The following is an 18,610-nucleotide window of genomic DNA, read 5'->3' on the forward strand; positions in this document are numbered from 1 at the left end:
TACCATTACAAATACTTGCTCAAAATATTACTTCAAGGTGCAAAGAGACGAGCTGCAGATGAACAGCCTGGCTATCCTACTGTAGGACTGGGCAGGATCATTCAGACTCACCTCTCCCTTTTTTGGTATTTGAAGTTTCAGTTCTGGTGGAGGTAACACGCCATATGAGCTGAAACAATGATCTGCTTTAGGTGCTAATTTTGCTCCCTTCATTTTGTGCTTGAAAAGGAAACAAGTGACCTGCACAGTCATTACAAAAGCTCAAAAGATGTTTATTTTGGCACAATTTAAAAATACACAAATACATTAAATATCAGGGTTCGTTAAAGCCAATTTTATATGTTATTTTGGAGGGAGACGGAAACCAAAACACATCATATATTTAAATTGACAGTGCAAATAAGTAAAAAACTATTTAGATCACAAGTCCACTGCATCAGACAGTCAGACAGCAAAACCAAAAGCCGAAAAGTTCCTGAAACAAACAAAAAATGGTGAAGTTTATCTGCTGCATTTAAGGAGTTTGCTGGAGGAAGGAATACAAACAGGGGAAGAGATGCTATCATTAGGGAAAGACATGACCACACAGAAGTTAGAGCATTAGACACTTGACATTGAACTCAGTTGCAATACACACTTGATGGTAAGATAGAGCTCAGACAGTACAATGACATGAATGATCCTTCAATAATTTATGTGGAGAAAGAATACTTTAGCAACTAAGCAATACAAGGATGCACGATCATTGACAGATTTGCAAGCAGAACCTCCCTGCTTTCAAAAGGTGCAGTTTCTTGGCATTGTATTATTTGCATAGTTACTCCTTTTCCTTAAAGGTTAAGAAAATATTCAGCAACTAAGTTCAAGAAAAAACCTATGACCTCCAAACAATTTCTACCTGTGGAAAAATCTCAGCAGCACAAAGATAAAAAAGACATCAAAATTAGAGACAGAACTGCCACTTCCTGAACTGGGAACATAGGAACTCTAAGCACATTTCGTATTGAAAGCCAAGTGTCTCAACTGGCATTGTCTGCTCTCTTTAGTTTTGCCCAGTAGAACAAAAAGCTTGATAACATCATTGTGACAGAAAGGTGATCTTCGGTTTCTCCATGCAGTAATTCAGGGTTGGTTGGTATTTTATTTGTTCACCCCTTGCTTCCTTTGGGGTGGGGTGCCTCCTCATGGTTTGTTCTTTATCCCCAGTCTTTGTCCTAGCTTGTTTGATGCTACAAGAGCTCTCGTTACCTTGTACTTGCATCTCTGCCCGTACATACAACAGCACAGAAATTTATACAAAAACAGGTCTAATACAATACATATCCCTGCCCATCCCAGTTCTGTTCCTCTGTCTTTGAATAAGCTTTCAACCTCAGATAGAAGGAACTGGATCACAAGGTTTGCACTCTCCATATGGGTATCACATCAGCTTAAGACAGTTCTGTTCGCATTTTCTGAAGAGAACTGACTGTTCCAGTTCCTGACCATTATGTTCATGCCAGTGGCTGATGGTGAAAAGCTTCAAAATAATTTATTTTAGGAGTACCGACCCATAACAGAGCTCCTGCTACACCAAGACAGGCAACACAGGTAGGTGGGAATGCACAAGCTGCTTAGAAATCGTTTCCCATATGGTAGCAGCAATGCTTCAACCAATTTAGCAACCTCAGGTTTTTCAGTCATTCCCCAGTCACCCACTCCCATGCCCATACCACTGTGCCCATTGTGCTGATATAAGCGTTCACATGGCAACAGCTTCAACCATGCCAGGAACCAATTTGGTGAGAGAACCTAGCCAAGAAAGTTATTTTATAGCTCCTTCAATTTCCTGATCAAATGGCTACTCAGCTGGCATAAGATGGGCAAGAACAAGCACCTGAGACCGGGGGCTGCTTAGGCTGGCACTTTAAACAAGGACTCTGCCATAAGGTGCTGGCCTGCAGATGTCAGGCATGTTAACATAGGGCTTGACAAAAGAAACCCCTTATTGCATCGGGAGAAATTCACCTGGCTTCTCCAGCTCATCTTGATACTCAGTGACGTGTCTAATAGCTACACAGATACCCTGCAGGACTTTTGGTTTCCCTTTGACTGCTGTGTTGAAGGAAGTAAATTAGTGGAGACGGTCTTTGCAGGACAGGCATAGCAGCCTATTGGTTACAAAGCCATAGCAAATGTTTTTTTTATTCTATTAGTCCTTATTTTAGCTGAAGTCATCTGAAAACCCTCCAAAGTGTGAGAATTTGTAGGGACAGGCCTATACCAACCACAGCTTTCAGAAGTATCAAGGACAACAGGATCTGGATAGCAGGTCTATAGTCACAGTTAAAAACCAGGGTCAGCTACGTCATAGGCTGAAGAAGATGCTCCAGAAGGCCTTTTTTTTTTTTTTTTTTGCTTCAAAAAGATACTGCACGTTAAGTATTGTTATATTGTCCTAAAACATCAAAGCAGTGGCACTTAGTGTTAACTGTTACAAGTAGGTCCTTCAAACAGCTCCATATCCTTGAGTACTCCCAGTATTTTGTGTTGGCCTGCAGCACCGAGACATTCAGCTCTGGGGACACAGAACACATCACAACACGGGAAGAACTTGCCAAAACTGAAAGCGTACCAAAAGACAGACAGATTCTTTAAAGATTAAACATAGCATCTGTGGGAGACAAATGAAACCACAGAGCTGGAATAGTGCATTTCAAGATCACCAAAGCAGTTCACAGAACTGGATGTATCCTGCCTTCGGTATCTTTGCGTTAGTTCATTTCTCTGTTAACATTTGGCACAAACCCTTCGACACAGTAATTTGGCTTCCGTTTAGGTCAGCTGCTTGCGATATTTTCCTGGCACTTCAGTAGATTCAGTAGAGTTTCTTCTCGACACTGTGAGCAGTTATAAAGTCCTCAGTCAAGAATGAATGCTACACATTGCTGACCCTGGTTTCAGAAGAAGAGATGATAGCAGCAGATGCAGACGTCACTAGCGACCGTTCTCGTCTGACATATCGTGGCTTCCGAACTGAAACAGTGGGCACAGAAACATCATTAGCACCTGCTGCAAAAGCATGCCTTTATCACTAATTCATACCACCACATGCCATCCAACAATTCCTGCGTGGCTAAAGTTGGCTAAAGTCATTCTGCGCCTTAAAAAGAAAAACAAAAGACAAACCTAAAAGCAACACAAATAGAAATCCACCAAAAAGCTATTTTTTTTTTTTGCTATTGGATTATGAAGATCTGGTCTAAAACAGTACATTAGAGCATGAACTTCCCAGTAATATTTATTGGTTGAAATTATGGAGACTTGGGAAGAAGACTGAGACAAGCTACTGTTTAATTTTTCAGGCAGAAATATATTCCTTACAAAGTCCCATGCTTATTAGAAACTTACCTTCTCAAAGAGAACAAACAACCCACATGCCACAAACACAAAAAAAATGGTATATTCTAAACAGTCTGTGTCGCTTGTTTCAAGAAATTGATGTGCTTCAAATCAGTGAGCCTGAAAATGTACCAGCCTGGCATTGTGAAGAAGATTCCAATCCTGAAAATGAGTCCCAGACTGCAATACTCTTTGAAAAGTATTTTTTCATCTACTTGTAAGACTTCTTTTCTTAGAATTGAGAAGTTGAAGTTCTATTTTAAAGTAAAGTACTCCATCAGTACTGTATGCCTACATTAATTAAAGCAATAAATCCCATCAAAAAGATATGGATATTCTTCATTTGGTTTCTGTGCTCCCAACAGAGTCCACAGTTCTATATGAGGCCTTACAAGTAATCACTTTCACCTGCTGTAAAAAGCATATCATTCTTAGCATATTATTTTGACACAGTTTGCCTGCTTTTCAGTAATGAAACGCACAAAAGGGAAGCTAAAAGGTAAAATATTTATAGCAGCATGCCCCAGAGAACAATTCCTCACCTGAAGAAGTAGGGGGAGGTATCATAGATGCCTGCATAACAGAAGAATGATCATGTCAAAGAAAGCACCTTATTATTCAGTCTTTTATTCAAAAAAAATATACAGGAAATTTTAAGGTTCTAACAATATTTACTGTTTTCATAGTCTTTCTTGGAGAAAGTATCTCAACAGAATCCATATGGTAAATATTCATCTTTCACACTTTTTCCCAGTTACCCCAACCATCTCATTTTCGCTCGTTTCTCATACATCAGATTATGTAGCTCCTTAATGAATTGTTGCAACTGCTCCTTAATGAATTGTTGCAACTTCACCTTAATGTTTACTCGATGTCTTATGTTTGCTTGTTCTCATCGGAAGGAGAGAATTTACTTACTGTTTCACTAGGCTGGAGAACAGATGCTGAAAGAGAAAGACAGACTAACCATCATTAATCTAGAAGGCTAGACTTGCTAGTTTTTTAAAAATATACGTCTTCAACAGAATAGTTCTATTGTGACAATACTTTTTTAAATCAAAGACCACCAAAACAGATCAGAACATTCAGAAATCCCATTAGTATGATACATTGTCTGTAGGACTCTTTTCAAGATTCGAAATAAAGGGCTGCAAAGGTCTCCAAGAACGACTTGTTTTGCTTTTTAAGAAAGTAACCACAGCAGTATCTCTTCAATATGAAGAAGCTTCAGTAGGAATAAAAAGCACCTTGAGACAGCTACCAGAAAAAGAATGTAAAAAGTGATTGAGCAGTGAAAGATACAGCCCTTTTCTACAAGAGATTGCTACCTTTATGGGGCACATGGTAATAATTGCCTAGACAGAATGAAAGCTGATGTGTTAACAAGCCAGATAAATATTTCTAATGCTTCTCCTTCAAAAAAGGATGTGAATGCTTTAACCTGCTGGACCAAAGTGAACTATCAATACAAAACGAGGAAGTCAGTATCACTGAAGCCTCAGAGCTCTGCTGTCACACTTAAAAACTGATGGAGAATCTTGTCCCAGCTAAGTTTACTTGAAGACACATGCAAAAGCAACCTAGAGGTTTCAATTTGGCAGTCGGTAGGATACTGGCAGCTCCTGTAGCACTGATCAATTCAGACGTTAGGTATCTACTGCTGCATACTTCTACATGAAGCAACACCACAGTGGCATGCCACTAGGTTGCTAGGGCTAGATGCAACATTCTTAGCCAAACAACAGAATTGATTGCTCCATCCATCTTTTTCCCCTCTTTTTAAAAAGATTTCTATTGAATAGGAAAGCTTGGACTTGTCGTGCAAGACATCAATGAAAATTACAGGAGGTCTGTGTTTAGTACACCTAACCAGTAAACAGCTTTCTGTTCAACAGAAGGAGCTCTAACACAGCAAATGCAGTGATGGAGGTTGTCATAGGAATGATTCAAAGAAATTGAGTAGAAGGAGTGAGGTGGACACTCAAATGAGCCTCAGTTTCATTCAAAACACCAGGCAAAATGCAGACGTCACCTTCTGCAGGATTTGCTCACCAGCTAGCAGGAACTGAAGACCAAACGAGTGTGGAGACACAGAACCACTTCACTAAAACTGAAGCATTTGAAAAAGCTAATCGTCTGCATAAAAATCTTACTGCCCTATGGCTAAGAACACCCCAGGTGTTCTTTCCCTATCTATTCTGAAATCACTTTGGCACAAAGAATTCAGCTGTTTGCATTTTAGTTACATGGCTTCATTTCTCAGTTACATGAACTAAAGAAATGAAGAATAAATCACATTAAAAAGAGAAGAGCTCTGGGTGTCTACTTCAAAAAAAAGAAAGACAAAAACCCAACACGTCAGGCAGTTGCCTTTCCAAGTCCCAGGAGATCCTGCATTGAGAGGGCAAACACAGTTGACTGAGTAGTGCAATAACAGGGAACCTCTAACTCCACTCCCTTTCTCCTGCTGCTGACACATCTCTGGTAAATATGATACCCTTCAGTGCTACAGTTTCCTTTGCTCTAAATCAAGAGGAAACAGCTTTTTGTGAGGCTTTATACCTGTCTGACATCTTGTGTCTTGAAATGCACAAGTTGTCTGAAAATGCCCTCTAAGCAAGAAGCCTAGATATCTTTTTTAAAATCAGATACCTAGCATTCAGTGACAACTAATGTCAAGTATAGTACTCCAGCAAATCTTTGAAAGCTACAGAAACACCTAGGCTAGTGAGAGATACTGTCTAATATGCACCTAAGCATGCTTAGACTGAGAACAGACGTCCTCTGCATTGCAACGAAAACATAACGCTATTGTAAGCACATAGCAAGAAAAATGTTTCATTAGTTAACATTGTTTTAGATAAACAAGAGATGATAGTAGCTATATAGGTTAAAAACCCCTTAAACTTCACGTCAGTGCTTTAACTTTAAGAAACCAAACAAAGGTCAGAACAGTTGAGATGAACTACACAATTACTTAGAGGCATTTTACCTTTGTTTCTTCTGTAGAAAACATTAGGAAGCTTATTGGCACGTTTGAGGTAGAAGAAAGAAGCAACAGACAGAATCAGGAATAAACTGATGAAAAATGTCCCTAAGATGAGAGAGGCTGCCACTTCTGGGCCCCCTGAAAAAAAAAAAAAGACGAAAGACTGTTACTCACTAGAAATCTGTTCTAACAATAGAGTTTAGCAGAAGATACAGATCAACTTCTTCACATTTACAGAAGAGGTGGTGTAGTTTTTTTCTTTAAATAAAGACAGATCTCACTGAAACATCCAATGCTAATTTCATTATATGAACAATTTCCCCAGACTCATTCCAACCCCAAAAGTGTCTTAGTCTTTACTTTCCTGAAGACAGACATATTTTTAATCCATTATTCTTTTTCTTTTATGTAACTTCCACAACCACTGCTAGCAGGCACTCAACACTACTATTGTTATTTTAGGGGACTTCACTAAAGGAATAAAGACAGAACTTGTCAACAGACATTACACAAGCAGTACAGTACACACAGCATTGTGTGTTCCACAAATGACTGATATAGAAACTATCTCAAAGAGGCAGACAGGAGCAAGAGGTGCTCCCCTCTACCTCTATCCCCCCTTTCCTACCTCCAAAAATGCCTATATATTTCACTGTTGGTTTATTTAAGGTTATGATATAAAAGAGCACGTATTTTAGGAAAAAAAGTTGCTAATGATCTTGTTGCAGACAAACTGGAAAAACAGATCTCAGACAAGCTCTGCTTGAGAAGTCCAGTCTAAACAGCAATAAATGCTTCAAGTATATGCACATTACAGGACAAATATTTGAAAGGGATCAGCAGCACCCAAGTTTGACATGGCTGTTTAGCTTTCCTTTTTAAGAGCACTGGTTGTAAGCACCCACCCTATAATAGCAAATCATTTGGCATCACATAGCAGCATTGCACATTTCAGTAGGATATCTAAAATATTCCTAACCTGCATTATTTTTTACCCGTGTTGAAGTATTTTTAGGAGACTAAGTAAAAGTGACTGGTCAGCAATGATTAAAAAACAAAAATCAATCTAGAGAAAGGCTAATCATTTTTTTTTTAGACACTTAACAGGTGTTACATGTTTCTTTTAGGGATTAGACAACAAATTGCCGCATAAGCTTCAAAATTCAAGTCACAGGGTTTCATAAATAACCATCTCAATCTGTACCAGAAAGTCTCTTGAAAAATCACTAGGACAGGATGAAAGAACATACAGTAAAATACAGTTACTTCAAAATTGAGCTTTAAAACTTAATAAAAGATTCTTGTTGAAAGCAAGGCAGAACAAGCAAGAATGGCTGCCACCTTTGGAATAAAACCTGTCCTACAGAAGTAAGTATTTTACAACTTGTTCCAAAAGCCATGTCATGGAAGTACTGGTATGCAGTGAATAATTATGAAGCCTGCATCTGATCATTATTTCTAGCCACTCACCTATGTTCTGCATGAAAGGAGTTACGGTGCTTATATTCATTTGGAAATTCATCCCTCTGATACCAGCTGTAATAAAAAAAATTCAAGTAAAATCTGCTAAAAGCTACATATTTGTTGAAAAACTTAGTGAAAGGCTATTATATTTCTCAGTAATTATTTGAAATTGTACAAGAATCCTGACTTCTCCCATTAAAAAGCAAACATTCTTAACATCACCTTTAAGAATTCCAAGAAAGTAAATGGGCATCATCATACTCATCATTTGTCCAAAGAGAATAATTCATTGGTGCATTTCTCAGCGGCTTAGATCAAGTTTCTTGTCTCTTGCACTAAAAAAATTTCGGAGGAGTTGAACAGATCTCACCTCTCAAAAACCACACGTACAAAACGAATCTGGCCTTCTCAATATAGATTTTTCAAGGAGCTCAAGTACTGCCTGAGCTATTTTGTTCTCTGGAAAAGTCCCTAGCAAACGCCTACAGCAAATGCCTTTTTCTGACAGCAGAGATTAAAGCATGCACAGAATTCAGTGTTCACTGTATTTATTTGATACAGGTCCTAGCTTGTAACTTTAATCATTTTGATGTTATGGACTTTATTTTAAGAGCTTACATGGGGCCTAATTATCCTTTTTTATTTTCTTAAGATGTTGCATTCAATTTCACAGATGAGGTAGCCTAATATAAAAAGATTTTTGACTTTTCTTCTAGATTCTGGAATGGTTCCACCAGACTGAATGGTTTCTGACAGTTGAATTCCAAAGCTTCTATAGGTTTTATATAGGTGTATATTTATAGGTTCAAAGCCTCCGAAGTGCATTAGGACTCTGAAAATTAATCCTTTTCCAAAGGGAGAGGTCAGGGGGAAGACTTTGCAACACTTGATGTCTTCTTGAACAGCTTTTTTGGACAACACATGCAAGAAGAGACCTCAGTACCAAAAGACACCCATCAAAATAATGGGATAAGTGACTCACCATTTCTGCAATCAGTCAGATTGTGAGCAGATGCAACAGGAAGAGTTTCATTTTTGCACTTAATGCAGCTGCTACTCCCATCCTCGTTCCACCGTCTGTAACAACCTGCATAAGAACAAAGCGTACAGATGCTTGAAAACAACAAAAGCAGCAGAGATATTTCCTGAGCTTTAGAGAGAGGTCGAAGTGACAGAAATTCCACCAGCTTAGTCTGCCAGTTACGAACATCTCCAGCTACACAAGTTCAGAGGTTTCATTTTAAAGCGTTTATTCCAGAAGAGACATAACCATTTAAGGGGCAAAATGGAGAAAGTTACAAGCAAAAACAAAACTTCCCAGAAGGCAATTTGAACATAGCTCCTTTCACTGCTTCATGCGTGTTAGCTTTGAGAAAAACACTGTGTTTAACACTAAAAAAAAGCATCACTTATGTTTATTTTCAGAGGTCATACACTGTTGAAACAGAACTTAATTGTCATATACAGGAGCAAAAACTGAAGTAGGCAGGGACAAAGATGCTAAGGAAAGTACACTTGGATGAAAGAAGCTGCCGTTCCCATAATCAATCAACTGAAAAGTGTCAAACTAAAGACACGTGATGCTATCTCTCCTGTGCCTCAGTGTTCTCTAGTATTGTGCTAATTGTTTCACTTTAAGAAGAACCTAAGCCTGTTTAAACTATTCTGTGACGGATGGTGAGTGTTTTATATCAGTTACCCTACAATATAGGCTGGAAACTGGTTAAACTTTCATCTTCAGTGTCTTCCGTGTTCCAGTCTCTCAATTTCTGTTTAAATGCACGTATTGCTACCTCTTTGATAAGAAAAAAAGTTAGGGCACATCTTCAATAACAACTTCACTTAATAAAATAAAGCTGTGGTGGTTTCACTTGAGGCTTAGACTCAAGACATGAAGATTAGAAAGATATTCCAACTAGATCATATTACAGTCTACATTTTAGAGCAAAAAACTTACTGTGCTGGCTAAAATCCAGTTCTCTAGAGCCTTGAGCCAAACCGGTATCAATTATCCCATAAAGCAAACCATTAGTAAGGTGCTGATTTGAAAACAGCTCTGCTACTACATTTTCCTTAGAGGGAAGCGGCACATTTGATGCCCACAGTAATAAATTACATCTGACATTTAATCTAAACACAAACAGACCCGATATAAGGGCAAAGACTTTCTACAGTAATAGGAAGGAAGCACCAAGGCCCTTATCTGACACCAAAGATTTTGGTAGGTTATCAGTTTACAGTAAGACTTAAGAGAATGCATTCCCGTAACTTGGAGGCAATTGTTTATGCCATGTCTAAAATCATTTAGGAACAGAAATGAATGCAGTAATGAAGCAACAGTTAAAGCTAACAAGGCAGCAAAATTAGACAGGCTTAAAATGCTTTAACAACCTTCACAAGGAAACGACTGAACCCAGAAACGTGTCCCAGTTTTTAAATCACTAACTCTCGTTACTGTGGGCTCTGAAGCCCTTTTCCTGCTTTTACACTCCAATTTTAAACAAAGTAGTATTAAAAAAAGATCATCCTTCTGCTATTGCTGAAGAATGACAAAAAGGCTTAAACTCCATTTAGGAAGAAAAGCCTCTACTTCAATTATACGAGGAAGAACGAGGCATTCTGTGCTAACTAGACAACATTGAAACTATTCTTACCGCTCCCTTACATACATCACAGCGGTTTTGCTCTTTATGCCCATTTTATGGACTTTTAAGTGCTTCCAATAGCTCTTACATAAGCCAACTGCATGCTAAATAAAAAGAGATGAAGCATATAGCTTTATTAATAGCCACCTATGTTCCTTACCACAGGAGAACAACATTTGAGAGCCATGATCAGCATTACCTTGTACATATAGTGGAACAGAAACTTCAACTAGTTATTTTCTTTCTTCTACCAAGAAAGTCAGGTGCTGGATTTTGGTCTTAACTGTGAAAAACAATCTGGAATTTAATTAAGCAATGACACACTATACCTGGACTGCACTGGTTGGTTACTGGGCAGGAACTGTTCGAATCCAACGTATCCACACAACATTCTGCTTCTGGAACCTAAGGAAAAAAGATCACAACGCATTTCCCACAGTCCTCAACTTCTCAAAAATTATTCAATGACCATCTACAGAGAACACAGGGAACTAAGCATTTTTCCTTTGGCATTAAGCAGCATTATGAGAGAACAAGCTAGATGCACCATTAAGCTGATTTTGACACAGCAGCTGCTGCCCAAACTAACGCTTCAAAAACAAATGTATGGACTACTGTTGTCCTTGGACAAAGCCTCAGAAAACTGATTTAGAAATATATTTGCTAAATTCTTCAGTGAAGCACAGTTCAGACATGGAGTTATCCTTCCCACAGCACCAGATGCCCTAGCAGATGTGCTCAGAAATCATTTCTCTGCAGACACAGTGGTTGCTACACTGATGAAACAAGCCCTGAAACAATCACTAGGACACAGGGTTGGTAGGAATCAGCAGAGCAAGAGAAATACTCATGGTGAAGTACTTCCATTGTAGCTGATCACATGAGACCATTGTACCTTCTGGTAACATATAAGAGCTGAAGATACTTAGATATTTCCCAGGTCACAATAACCCAGCAAGTTGCCCTTGTGTTGAAGACAAAGGGGACGATGATGCTAATTCCCCTTTGTTGACCAGAGACTTGCACAAATTCTCTGAGCAACTACACTAATTATGTCTCCTCCCACTTAATGTTGAAGAGTTTTACTTTTATACTGAAATCTCTTCTCACAAAACTTCTTTAGAGCATTACAAGGACTTTAAACTACAGTGGATTTACATATAGAGTAATACGCTGTATTAATGTTAGGATGCCAATACTATTAGGAAAGCAGGAGCTGAAATTTCACATGTGACGTGCTTAGAAGTGAACTCAAACAAGGGACATACTATTGGCAAAATGACTGGCAAACACACGCTTTTTATTGAACACCTATATTACAACTGATGATAACATCTACATAAGGCAAAGCAATCCGGCATAGATGCAAAAGCTTCTTCCTTCAACGTTTAACATAAAAGAGTAACTTCACATAACCTGAAGGCATGTAGAGCTTACTTCTGTTGTTTCTTTATATAAAAGCCAATTTCAAAATGATTTACAAATTACAACAAGCTGTGACAGAAGCTTAGAGATAAATGGTTGTTACAAACAAAGTGGTTCTTTTGACAGATATTACTACCATCCTGTGAAGACTTGGGTATATCCTCCCTCTGAATTTGTACAAAATAAACCACAAGACTCCTATGCCTTTAAGTTTTGTAGGTACATTCCACTAAAGAATGCAGTAAGTCAAATCAGTCTTAAAAAGGATGAAGTATTCTCAGCCAGAAGTAGCAAGAACTGATCTACATTCACCCATATAAATAGCCTACATGTACCCAACCCGGAACAGTCAGAATTATTCTGCTAATCAGCAAAATCCATCAAATCCAGCGGTGACAAAGATCAAAGCTACCAGGAGAAACAGTTGGGACAGTCAAAACTGAAATTAGAAGGCTGACTTCACACTGTTAGCACATCATGGGGAGGTAGACTAGTGCAAAGAACCAGAAGACCTATAGAATACAGTCTTAAGACCTTAAGACTTTGCTGGTCAGATTCTCCTGAAAGCAGAATTTTTTATATTTGACCTTTTTCTGTGGCTTGAAGCAAAATCGGCTTCAGAGCTCCTCAGTCAATTGAAAAGTTCACTTTTTGGTATCCATGTTTTTAAGCATTTGTAGTAAAACTACCAAGCAGCTTGACAAGTGTTTTCTCGATCATGAGGCTGTTTTTTTTTCCATGGTGTGAAGCGTTGCCAGTTGCATCCCTGTTAGCCTACAAGCATATGACTGGGATGAATTCAGTGCTTTAGCAGGCAATCAGCCCTCATAGCAAATTCACCCCGTGTAAACGCTTCGGTTAATGACTGCTAGTATAGTTCATTTCTGTTTAATCAGAATGCCTCCATAAACTGCAACGTGAGGAGAAAGCAATCTGATCCTTCTGTTCGTATAGCTCCCAGCACGACAAAAACATCAAGTACCTACCGAACTTTCAGTAGATTTGCTGGCAACTTCTGCTACAAGCCTAGTTAAGAGAAGGACATATGGCACCTCCATGCCCCGGAAAGACAGAGGTCTGCACAAGAACAAGGAAAGAAATTGGAATGAATTATTAATGAGAGAAGTTAAGCTTTCCCTTTGCGAGGGAACTTTTGCCAACACATTCCTTTTGTTTGATTGCAAAGGCCTCTAAATTAAATATGCTGGGGGGGATGACTTACCTTGGTTCAAGACACAGATTTGAGACATTCAGAGTTTTCCCTCCAGCTGCAGAAGGGCAGATTTCTGGCTATGGCAGACTGCGGTTGCTAAGGAACAAGGAGCCTTATCAGTCTGCTCCAAACTGGGCCACGCAGAGGCTGTTCCACACCCAGGATCTGAAAATCAATGTGATTGCAATAGAACAGTTACTGCCTGGCACCACCACTGATAAGCCTCCCCACAGATACAGCCTCCTCTGGCTGCAGCATTGAACTGTGATGGATTTGTATCAGGACAGGGAGCACACGCCACTTTGAAAAGGCAACACCGCAATTAATTTTTCCCATGACAGCACAGCCATGAAGCATTAATGAAGTCTGTCTGCTAATAAGCAGTATTTCTCAACTGCCTGAACGCAGACCTCCTTAGTGTGGAAGAGAACACTGCTACAAGCCTTGCTCCCCCTCTGCTTTCCACCTATAACTCCACACAACCTGGAGAAGGCCCACACCTGTGAAATTGTTCTCCTAAGCTAAGGAGCACCAATGTCATGTGTGGTCTGCATTGTTCAGACACTTCCTTGAGCACTGCAGCACCTGCCCAGCCTCTGGTCAATGCACTGCTGGATACCACACCCAGTGCTCGCAGCTAGCATACCTGGCAGCTTCAGAAAGTCTTTCCTGTTGTAAATAAAACAGGGGACAGGCAACTTCCTCTCTCTGGAGCGTAATAAGAGGAAAGGCAGCCTTCAGCTGTGGGGAAAAGCTCTTTAGTGAGTCATTTCACAGACTGACATTTGTCACTATTTCTGTCACATAAAAATCCAGTGGATGAATTTCAAATTACTCTCAAATATGCATCGTAACCCTTGGCAAGCTGTTTAGCTGAAGAAGTCATTGAACAGTTCCTATGATTAATTTCCATTCAGCTTTTTTTAAAATCACTTAAAGTATAACACACAGTGCCTAAACTTCAAAATAAGATTAGCCCAGCTCAGTGGGAAAACTCCTTATTATCCTCTGCAATCAGCTAAAAGCTTCACGATCAAGGACTGAAAATCCTGAAAGCCACACTCCAGTTTTACTGTTACAAGTAACTTCTCCAGCTAATGAGGATTTGAAGAGAGCAGGAAAAGCTTGCACTGACACGATGCCTTTCGATTTAAACATCGCAAGGATGGAGATACACACATCTATCCTACAGTCAGGTTCACAAAATGCTGCCTGAAAATATATATTTTTAAGAAGCAATACCCGAAGTGACAAGATACCTCAAATGCAAACACCTGTTTTAACAAAAAAGTGAACTCATCTCAGCAGATGAAAGGAGACAACCTCTCTGGAGCACAGCGCGCACCTCCAGAAGCCGAGAACACCTAGCTGAGAGCTTTGAAGGCAACACTTTCTTCTTGAGCACATTTCAGCAGAACAGAAGCCACTTATGACTCAGTAAATGACTGCTGATGCAGGCGCTGCACTCATCCAGTTTGACAGAGAGCTTTCCTTGTGCACGGCAGTATAAGAGCACTTATATAAATGCTCTGGATAAATCTGTTTTAGCTTACATGGGTGCAACCTTAACTTGTGCATTTAACCTTTTAAAAAATGGGGTGATTTTTTTTTTTTATGCCCTTCTACTGCAGTAAAAGTTAAGTAACACAACTTGAGGGTTTTTTCAAGGCATTCCCGCAGAGTAACATTAAAACAATCTCGAGGATTTGCATACGGATGGATGGATTTTAAAAGCTTGCCTGATTACCTATCAGTTCACTACAACCCACCTTCAAAGTAAGATACCGCTTCTTGGTTGAGAAAGACTCCCTCCGGGGTAAATAGTTACAGTCGGTAAAGACTTTTGCTGATAAATTGTTTTGGAAGCTATGCACGGATTTTTGTCAATACCCAATTGCTATTATAATATCTGTAAATACTAGAGGAACAAAGATGAAAAAGACATTTATTTAAACAAGCATATTCTTGTTACCTAGAAAAACCACTCATTTTCAGGAGCAAGTCATGCTAAACAAGAAAGCATTTGGGAAACTAGCCACCCGATCCTCCTGTTTGTAAATTAAAATAGCTGCACAGCAAGAGTTCAATATTGGTTACACTTCCATTCCGAAAATAAATTAAGATACTAATCAACAATCCTGCTGCATTTACGGGCAGATATTTGTTCACAGCCACTACTGGTTGTAACAAACTAGAACACATGTCCTGCAGCTGTTCCAGGAGAAATAGGACATGAGATCTATTTGCTCTCAAATCAAATTTTTTACCCCGTGAGAGACAGAATATTTAAGCTTTCTATATACATTGTTTGTTGAACCAGCTTTGAATGCAGGAAAAGGAAGACAGGCGTGAACAAACTGCTTTCAAACTCCCAAACATATTAAACTCATGTTGGGTTTGCTCAATTTACATTTTAATCCAGGTCCCAGAACCACTTCTTCACATCCTGCTGGATTCGCTTTCTGCCAGGAAAAATTACAAGCCCTTAAGATAATATATAAATAACATCTGTCTGAAAGAGGGAGAATTCAGGCCATGAAGGTAACGCTAGACAGCTACTTTTTCATTTAGGGTAATGCCCGTGAAAGGTGTCAGACAGCTCTAAGCATCCATATTCTTTATTTGCAGTAATATGAAAAACACATCTAGTGTTCCTAAAGCGATTGTGCTGCACCTTGGCAAGGCTGCAAAGTGCTTCTGACTTACACAAAGAATAAATCAAGCTCAGAACTTTGAAACAAGAAAGCAACTTCAGGTAGGGATTTGTACTGTTAATTGTTCTCCCCTTGCAAAACCACTGAAATAACAACCCATTTTACTGCTTTCCAGCCACAAGTCAATCAGAACCACTTTATTGCCAACCTGAATGATGTATTTCACCGTAATTTTAACTTTAGGAAGTGAAAAACCCTAGAGCCTCTAAGATGTTCAGTACACGCTGAAGACTAACCATGCCTCGAATGAGACAGATGAGGTTTGAGTATTTAAATTAAGCACAAGAGTTTGATCGGGATCTAACACTTGCAGCAAAACAATTTGCAAGCTCTGAGAATGTTTTATGTTTGGTAGTGTTTTCTCTTTGGAGTAAGGAGGAAAAAAAAAAAAAAAAGATAATGTCATGCACAAACTGGAGCCCAAATTAGAACGTATTTATGCTTGAGATGCCAACAGTTATGAGAACACAGACATTTTAATTAAAACTAGTATTTCACACCAGAGCTCCACATTAGAAAGAAATCTCAAATCACTGTCAACTCGCGTCTGAAATGCCACAATACACATAAGCTAAGCATGTCAAGATTCACTAAGTAAACTCTTCCTCTTGTTGCCCTTTAAAAAATGAAAGCAATTCATGATGAATACTAAATACTCAGTGATTTTTTCCTCCCACTCCTGGAATCTGATGTCCTTCAGTTAAGCTTTAAGTCTATACCTTGCATACATGCAGCTGTGCATCTATTATCTCTGTTGCACTGTCAGTATCTCTCATGTTAAATGTTGCAGGAGCTTTGTATGAGCAAGGCAATTTTTTCAAGTACAAGGGAAAAAAAAGGAAGTAAAAAGATGCATTGCCTAAATTTCAGGTGGCTTTACAATTCACTTAGCAAATCAGAGTTTAAACCAGTATCACCCTCATCGCACTGCCATGGTGCTTCTTAATTCTGATGTGACCTCGAATTAGTTGTGATAGAACAGCAGAGCATTAGGAAAGTCAAAATGCAGACTCACAAAGCAGCCTAAGCTCTCACTTACCAGCTCCTTCAGGGGCATGCTCTAGAACACCACATCTTCCTCGGGTAATGCTGCAGGCTGATAATGTGTGGCTGACTGCTAATTTCTCATTGACACTGCAAGTGTTTCACAATAAACCTGCACAGTAGAAGAACAGATGCGGGTTGCGCTTACAACAATCTTTCCTAAATTAAAGCTGAAGCAGGACTTGTTTTTCCAGCTTCCTTACCATACACCTGTGAAAAGACCTACTGTCCCTGCCCTTACATCCAAATGTTTGTATAATGCGCCAGCAACCAACAATTAGGACGACACACCTGCACAAGACAATGAAGTTACCTGCTCTGAGCTAGGCTTTGCTTCAAACGCAGTTACATGCCTGGAACACGCCTAGAGGAGACGGTAGTTAACGCCAACATGTGCTGCTCTGTCAACGCACAGTCACACCTCCTGCTGTTACAAGTCTTAAGAAGTGTGAGCAGAGGTGAACAGGGGTGTAATTTGGTTGCCCATGGTGTAATTTGGTTGCCCATGGCGTAGCCACACACTGCAGGGGATGATCTTTTGGAAACGTGAGTCATTAAGGTGGGAAAAGACCTTCAAGATCAGCTGGTCCAACCGTCACGCTCCTAACCAATATCACCCACTGGAACAGTGACCGTAAGCACCACGTCCAACCTTTCCTTGGACACCCCCAGGGATGGTGATGCCACCACCTGCCTGGGGAAGCTGTCCCAATGCCTGACTGCTCTTTTTGAGTGGAAACATCTCCTCATTTCCAACCTGAGCCTGCCCAGCACTGAGGTTTGGCCTCAGCACAGCAGATACAGGGGGACGGTCACCTCCTCCCTGTCACAACCAGGGCGCCGCTGCCCCCCTTGGCCACACCACCAGCTCGAGGCCCCAAATTACCAAATCCCCCTCAAATTCCCCCCTCCAAACCAGCCCAATTAACCAACCTATTTCAGAGCCGTCTCGAGTCTTTACCCACGCAAACAAACACCCCCAAAACCCTCCCACAGCCCCAGACCGCCAGAAACACCACCCGCCGCCTTAGCTCATTAACACCCCCCCCAATTAACGCGGCGGGGGTCGGGGGGCAGGAGGCGCCCAGCGGCCCTCAGGGGGGCGCCCGGTGCCGGCAGCGGGCCTGAGGCCTCCCCCCTCGCCTCCTCACCCCCCACCTGCCCTCCCCCGACCCCCAACAGTGCTGGGCAGAGCCCCCGGGGCTCCCCTCATCGCCCCCCGCCGTCCCCTCACCTCAGGGGGCGACCCCCGGGCGCACCGGCGGCAGGTTCCCTTTCGTACCCCCCGCCCTCAGGCGGCGCCCTGCCCGCTCCTTCTCGCGGCGCGCTGGGAGTTGTAGTTCCTCCGCCGGCCCGCTGCGCTGTTGCCCAGCGAGCGGGCTCGCCGCGCCGAACTACAAGTCCCAGCAGGCCCCGCGCCGCGCCCTACCTGTGTCCGCCTCCCCGCAGGTAAATCCCCTCCTTCAGCCCACTCCCGCAGCGCCTCCGCCGGCGCCGCTCCCCTGGCGCGCGGTGCCTCATGGGAAAGCGAGTCCTGTGCCTGGAGAAGGCAAAGGAATGGGAAGGTCCCGGAACTACAACTCCCGGCGTGCACCGCGCGGCCGCGGCCATTTTGAGGGTTGCTGGGCGACGCAGACGCCCCAGAGGGATGGGGGGGGGGGGGGGGCTGCAGGTGGCTCAGGAGCTGAGCAGAGGCGAAAAACGTCAATTTTGGGGGGAAAAGGTGTTGAAGTGA

The 18,610-nt window shown here is 41.0% G+C and overlaps 1 protein-coding gene across 9 annotated transcripts; it reads right to left on the reverse strand.

The window, feature by feature from the left end:
• Positions 1-251: 251 nt before the first annotated feature.
• Positions 252-18,372, reverse strand: C22H1orf159 (chromosome 22 C1orf159 homolog). 9 transcript variants are annotated; one of them, XM_068658568.1, is made up of 14 exons: positions 18,305-18,372; positions 16,871-16,987; positions 15,528-15,579; positions 14,887-15,035; positions 13,764-13,858; positions 13,127-13,282; positions 12,891-12,981; positions 10,809-10,884; positions 8,817-8,921; positions 7,841-7,906; positions 6,374-6,508; positions 4,300-4,325; positions 3,924-3,954; positions 252-3,015 (listed from the first exon to the last, which is right to left on the reverse strand). In XM_068658568.1, the coding sequence occupies exons 7-14, from the start codon at positions 12,960-12,962 to the stop codon at positions 2,918-2,920; spliced, it is 609 nt and encodes a 202-aa protein (XP_068514669.1). In that variant the 5' UTR covers positions 12,963-12,981; positions 13,127-13,282; positions 13,764-13,858; positions 14,887-15,035; positions 15,528-15,579; positions 16,871-16,987; positions 18,305-18,372; the 3' UTR covers positions 252-2,917. The 9 variants fall into 9 exon arrangements, with proteins under 9 accessions (XP_068514669.1, XP_068514665.1, XP_068514667.1 ...); XM_068658564.1 differs by lacking the exon at positions 18,305-18,372 and adding an exon at positions 18,110-18,264; XM_068658566.1 differs by lacking the exons at positions 15,528-15,579; positions 18,305-18,372 and adding an exon at positions 18,110-18,264.
• Positions 18,373-18,610: the final 238 nt, after the last annotated feature.

The sequence above is a fragment of the Anas acuta genome, chromosome 22, assembly GCF_963932015.1.
Source record: "Anas acuta chromosome 22, bAnaAcu1.1, whole genome shotgun sequence".
Classification (NCBI taxonomy): Eukaryota; Metazoa; Chordata; class Aves; order Anseriformes; family Anatidae; genus Anas; species Anas acuta.

Excerpts from the sequence above, each read along its gene's own strand:
- C22H1orf159 (XM_068658565.1), bottom strand. The coding sequence starts at position 12,962 with ATGGAGGTGCCATATGTCCTTCTCTTAACTAGGCTTGTAGCAGAAGTT. Across the intron at positions 10,885-12,890 it reads GCAAATCTACTGAAAGTTCG|GTTCCAGAAGCAGAATGTTG; the intron begins GTAGGTACTTGA and ends TTTTTTCCTTAG. Across the intron at positions 4,326-6,373 it reads TTTCTACAGAAGAAACAAAG|CATCTGTTCTCCAGCCTAGT; the intron begins GTAAAATGCCTC and ends TTTCTCTTTCAG.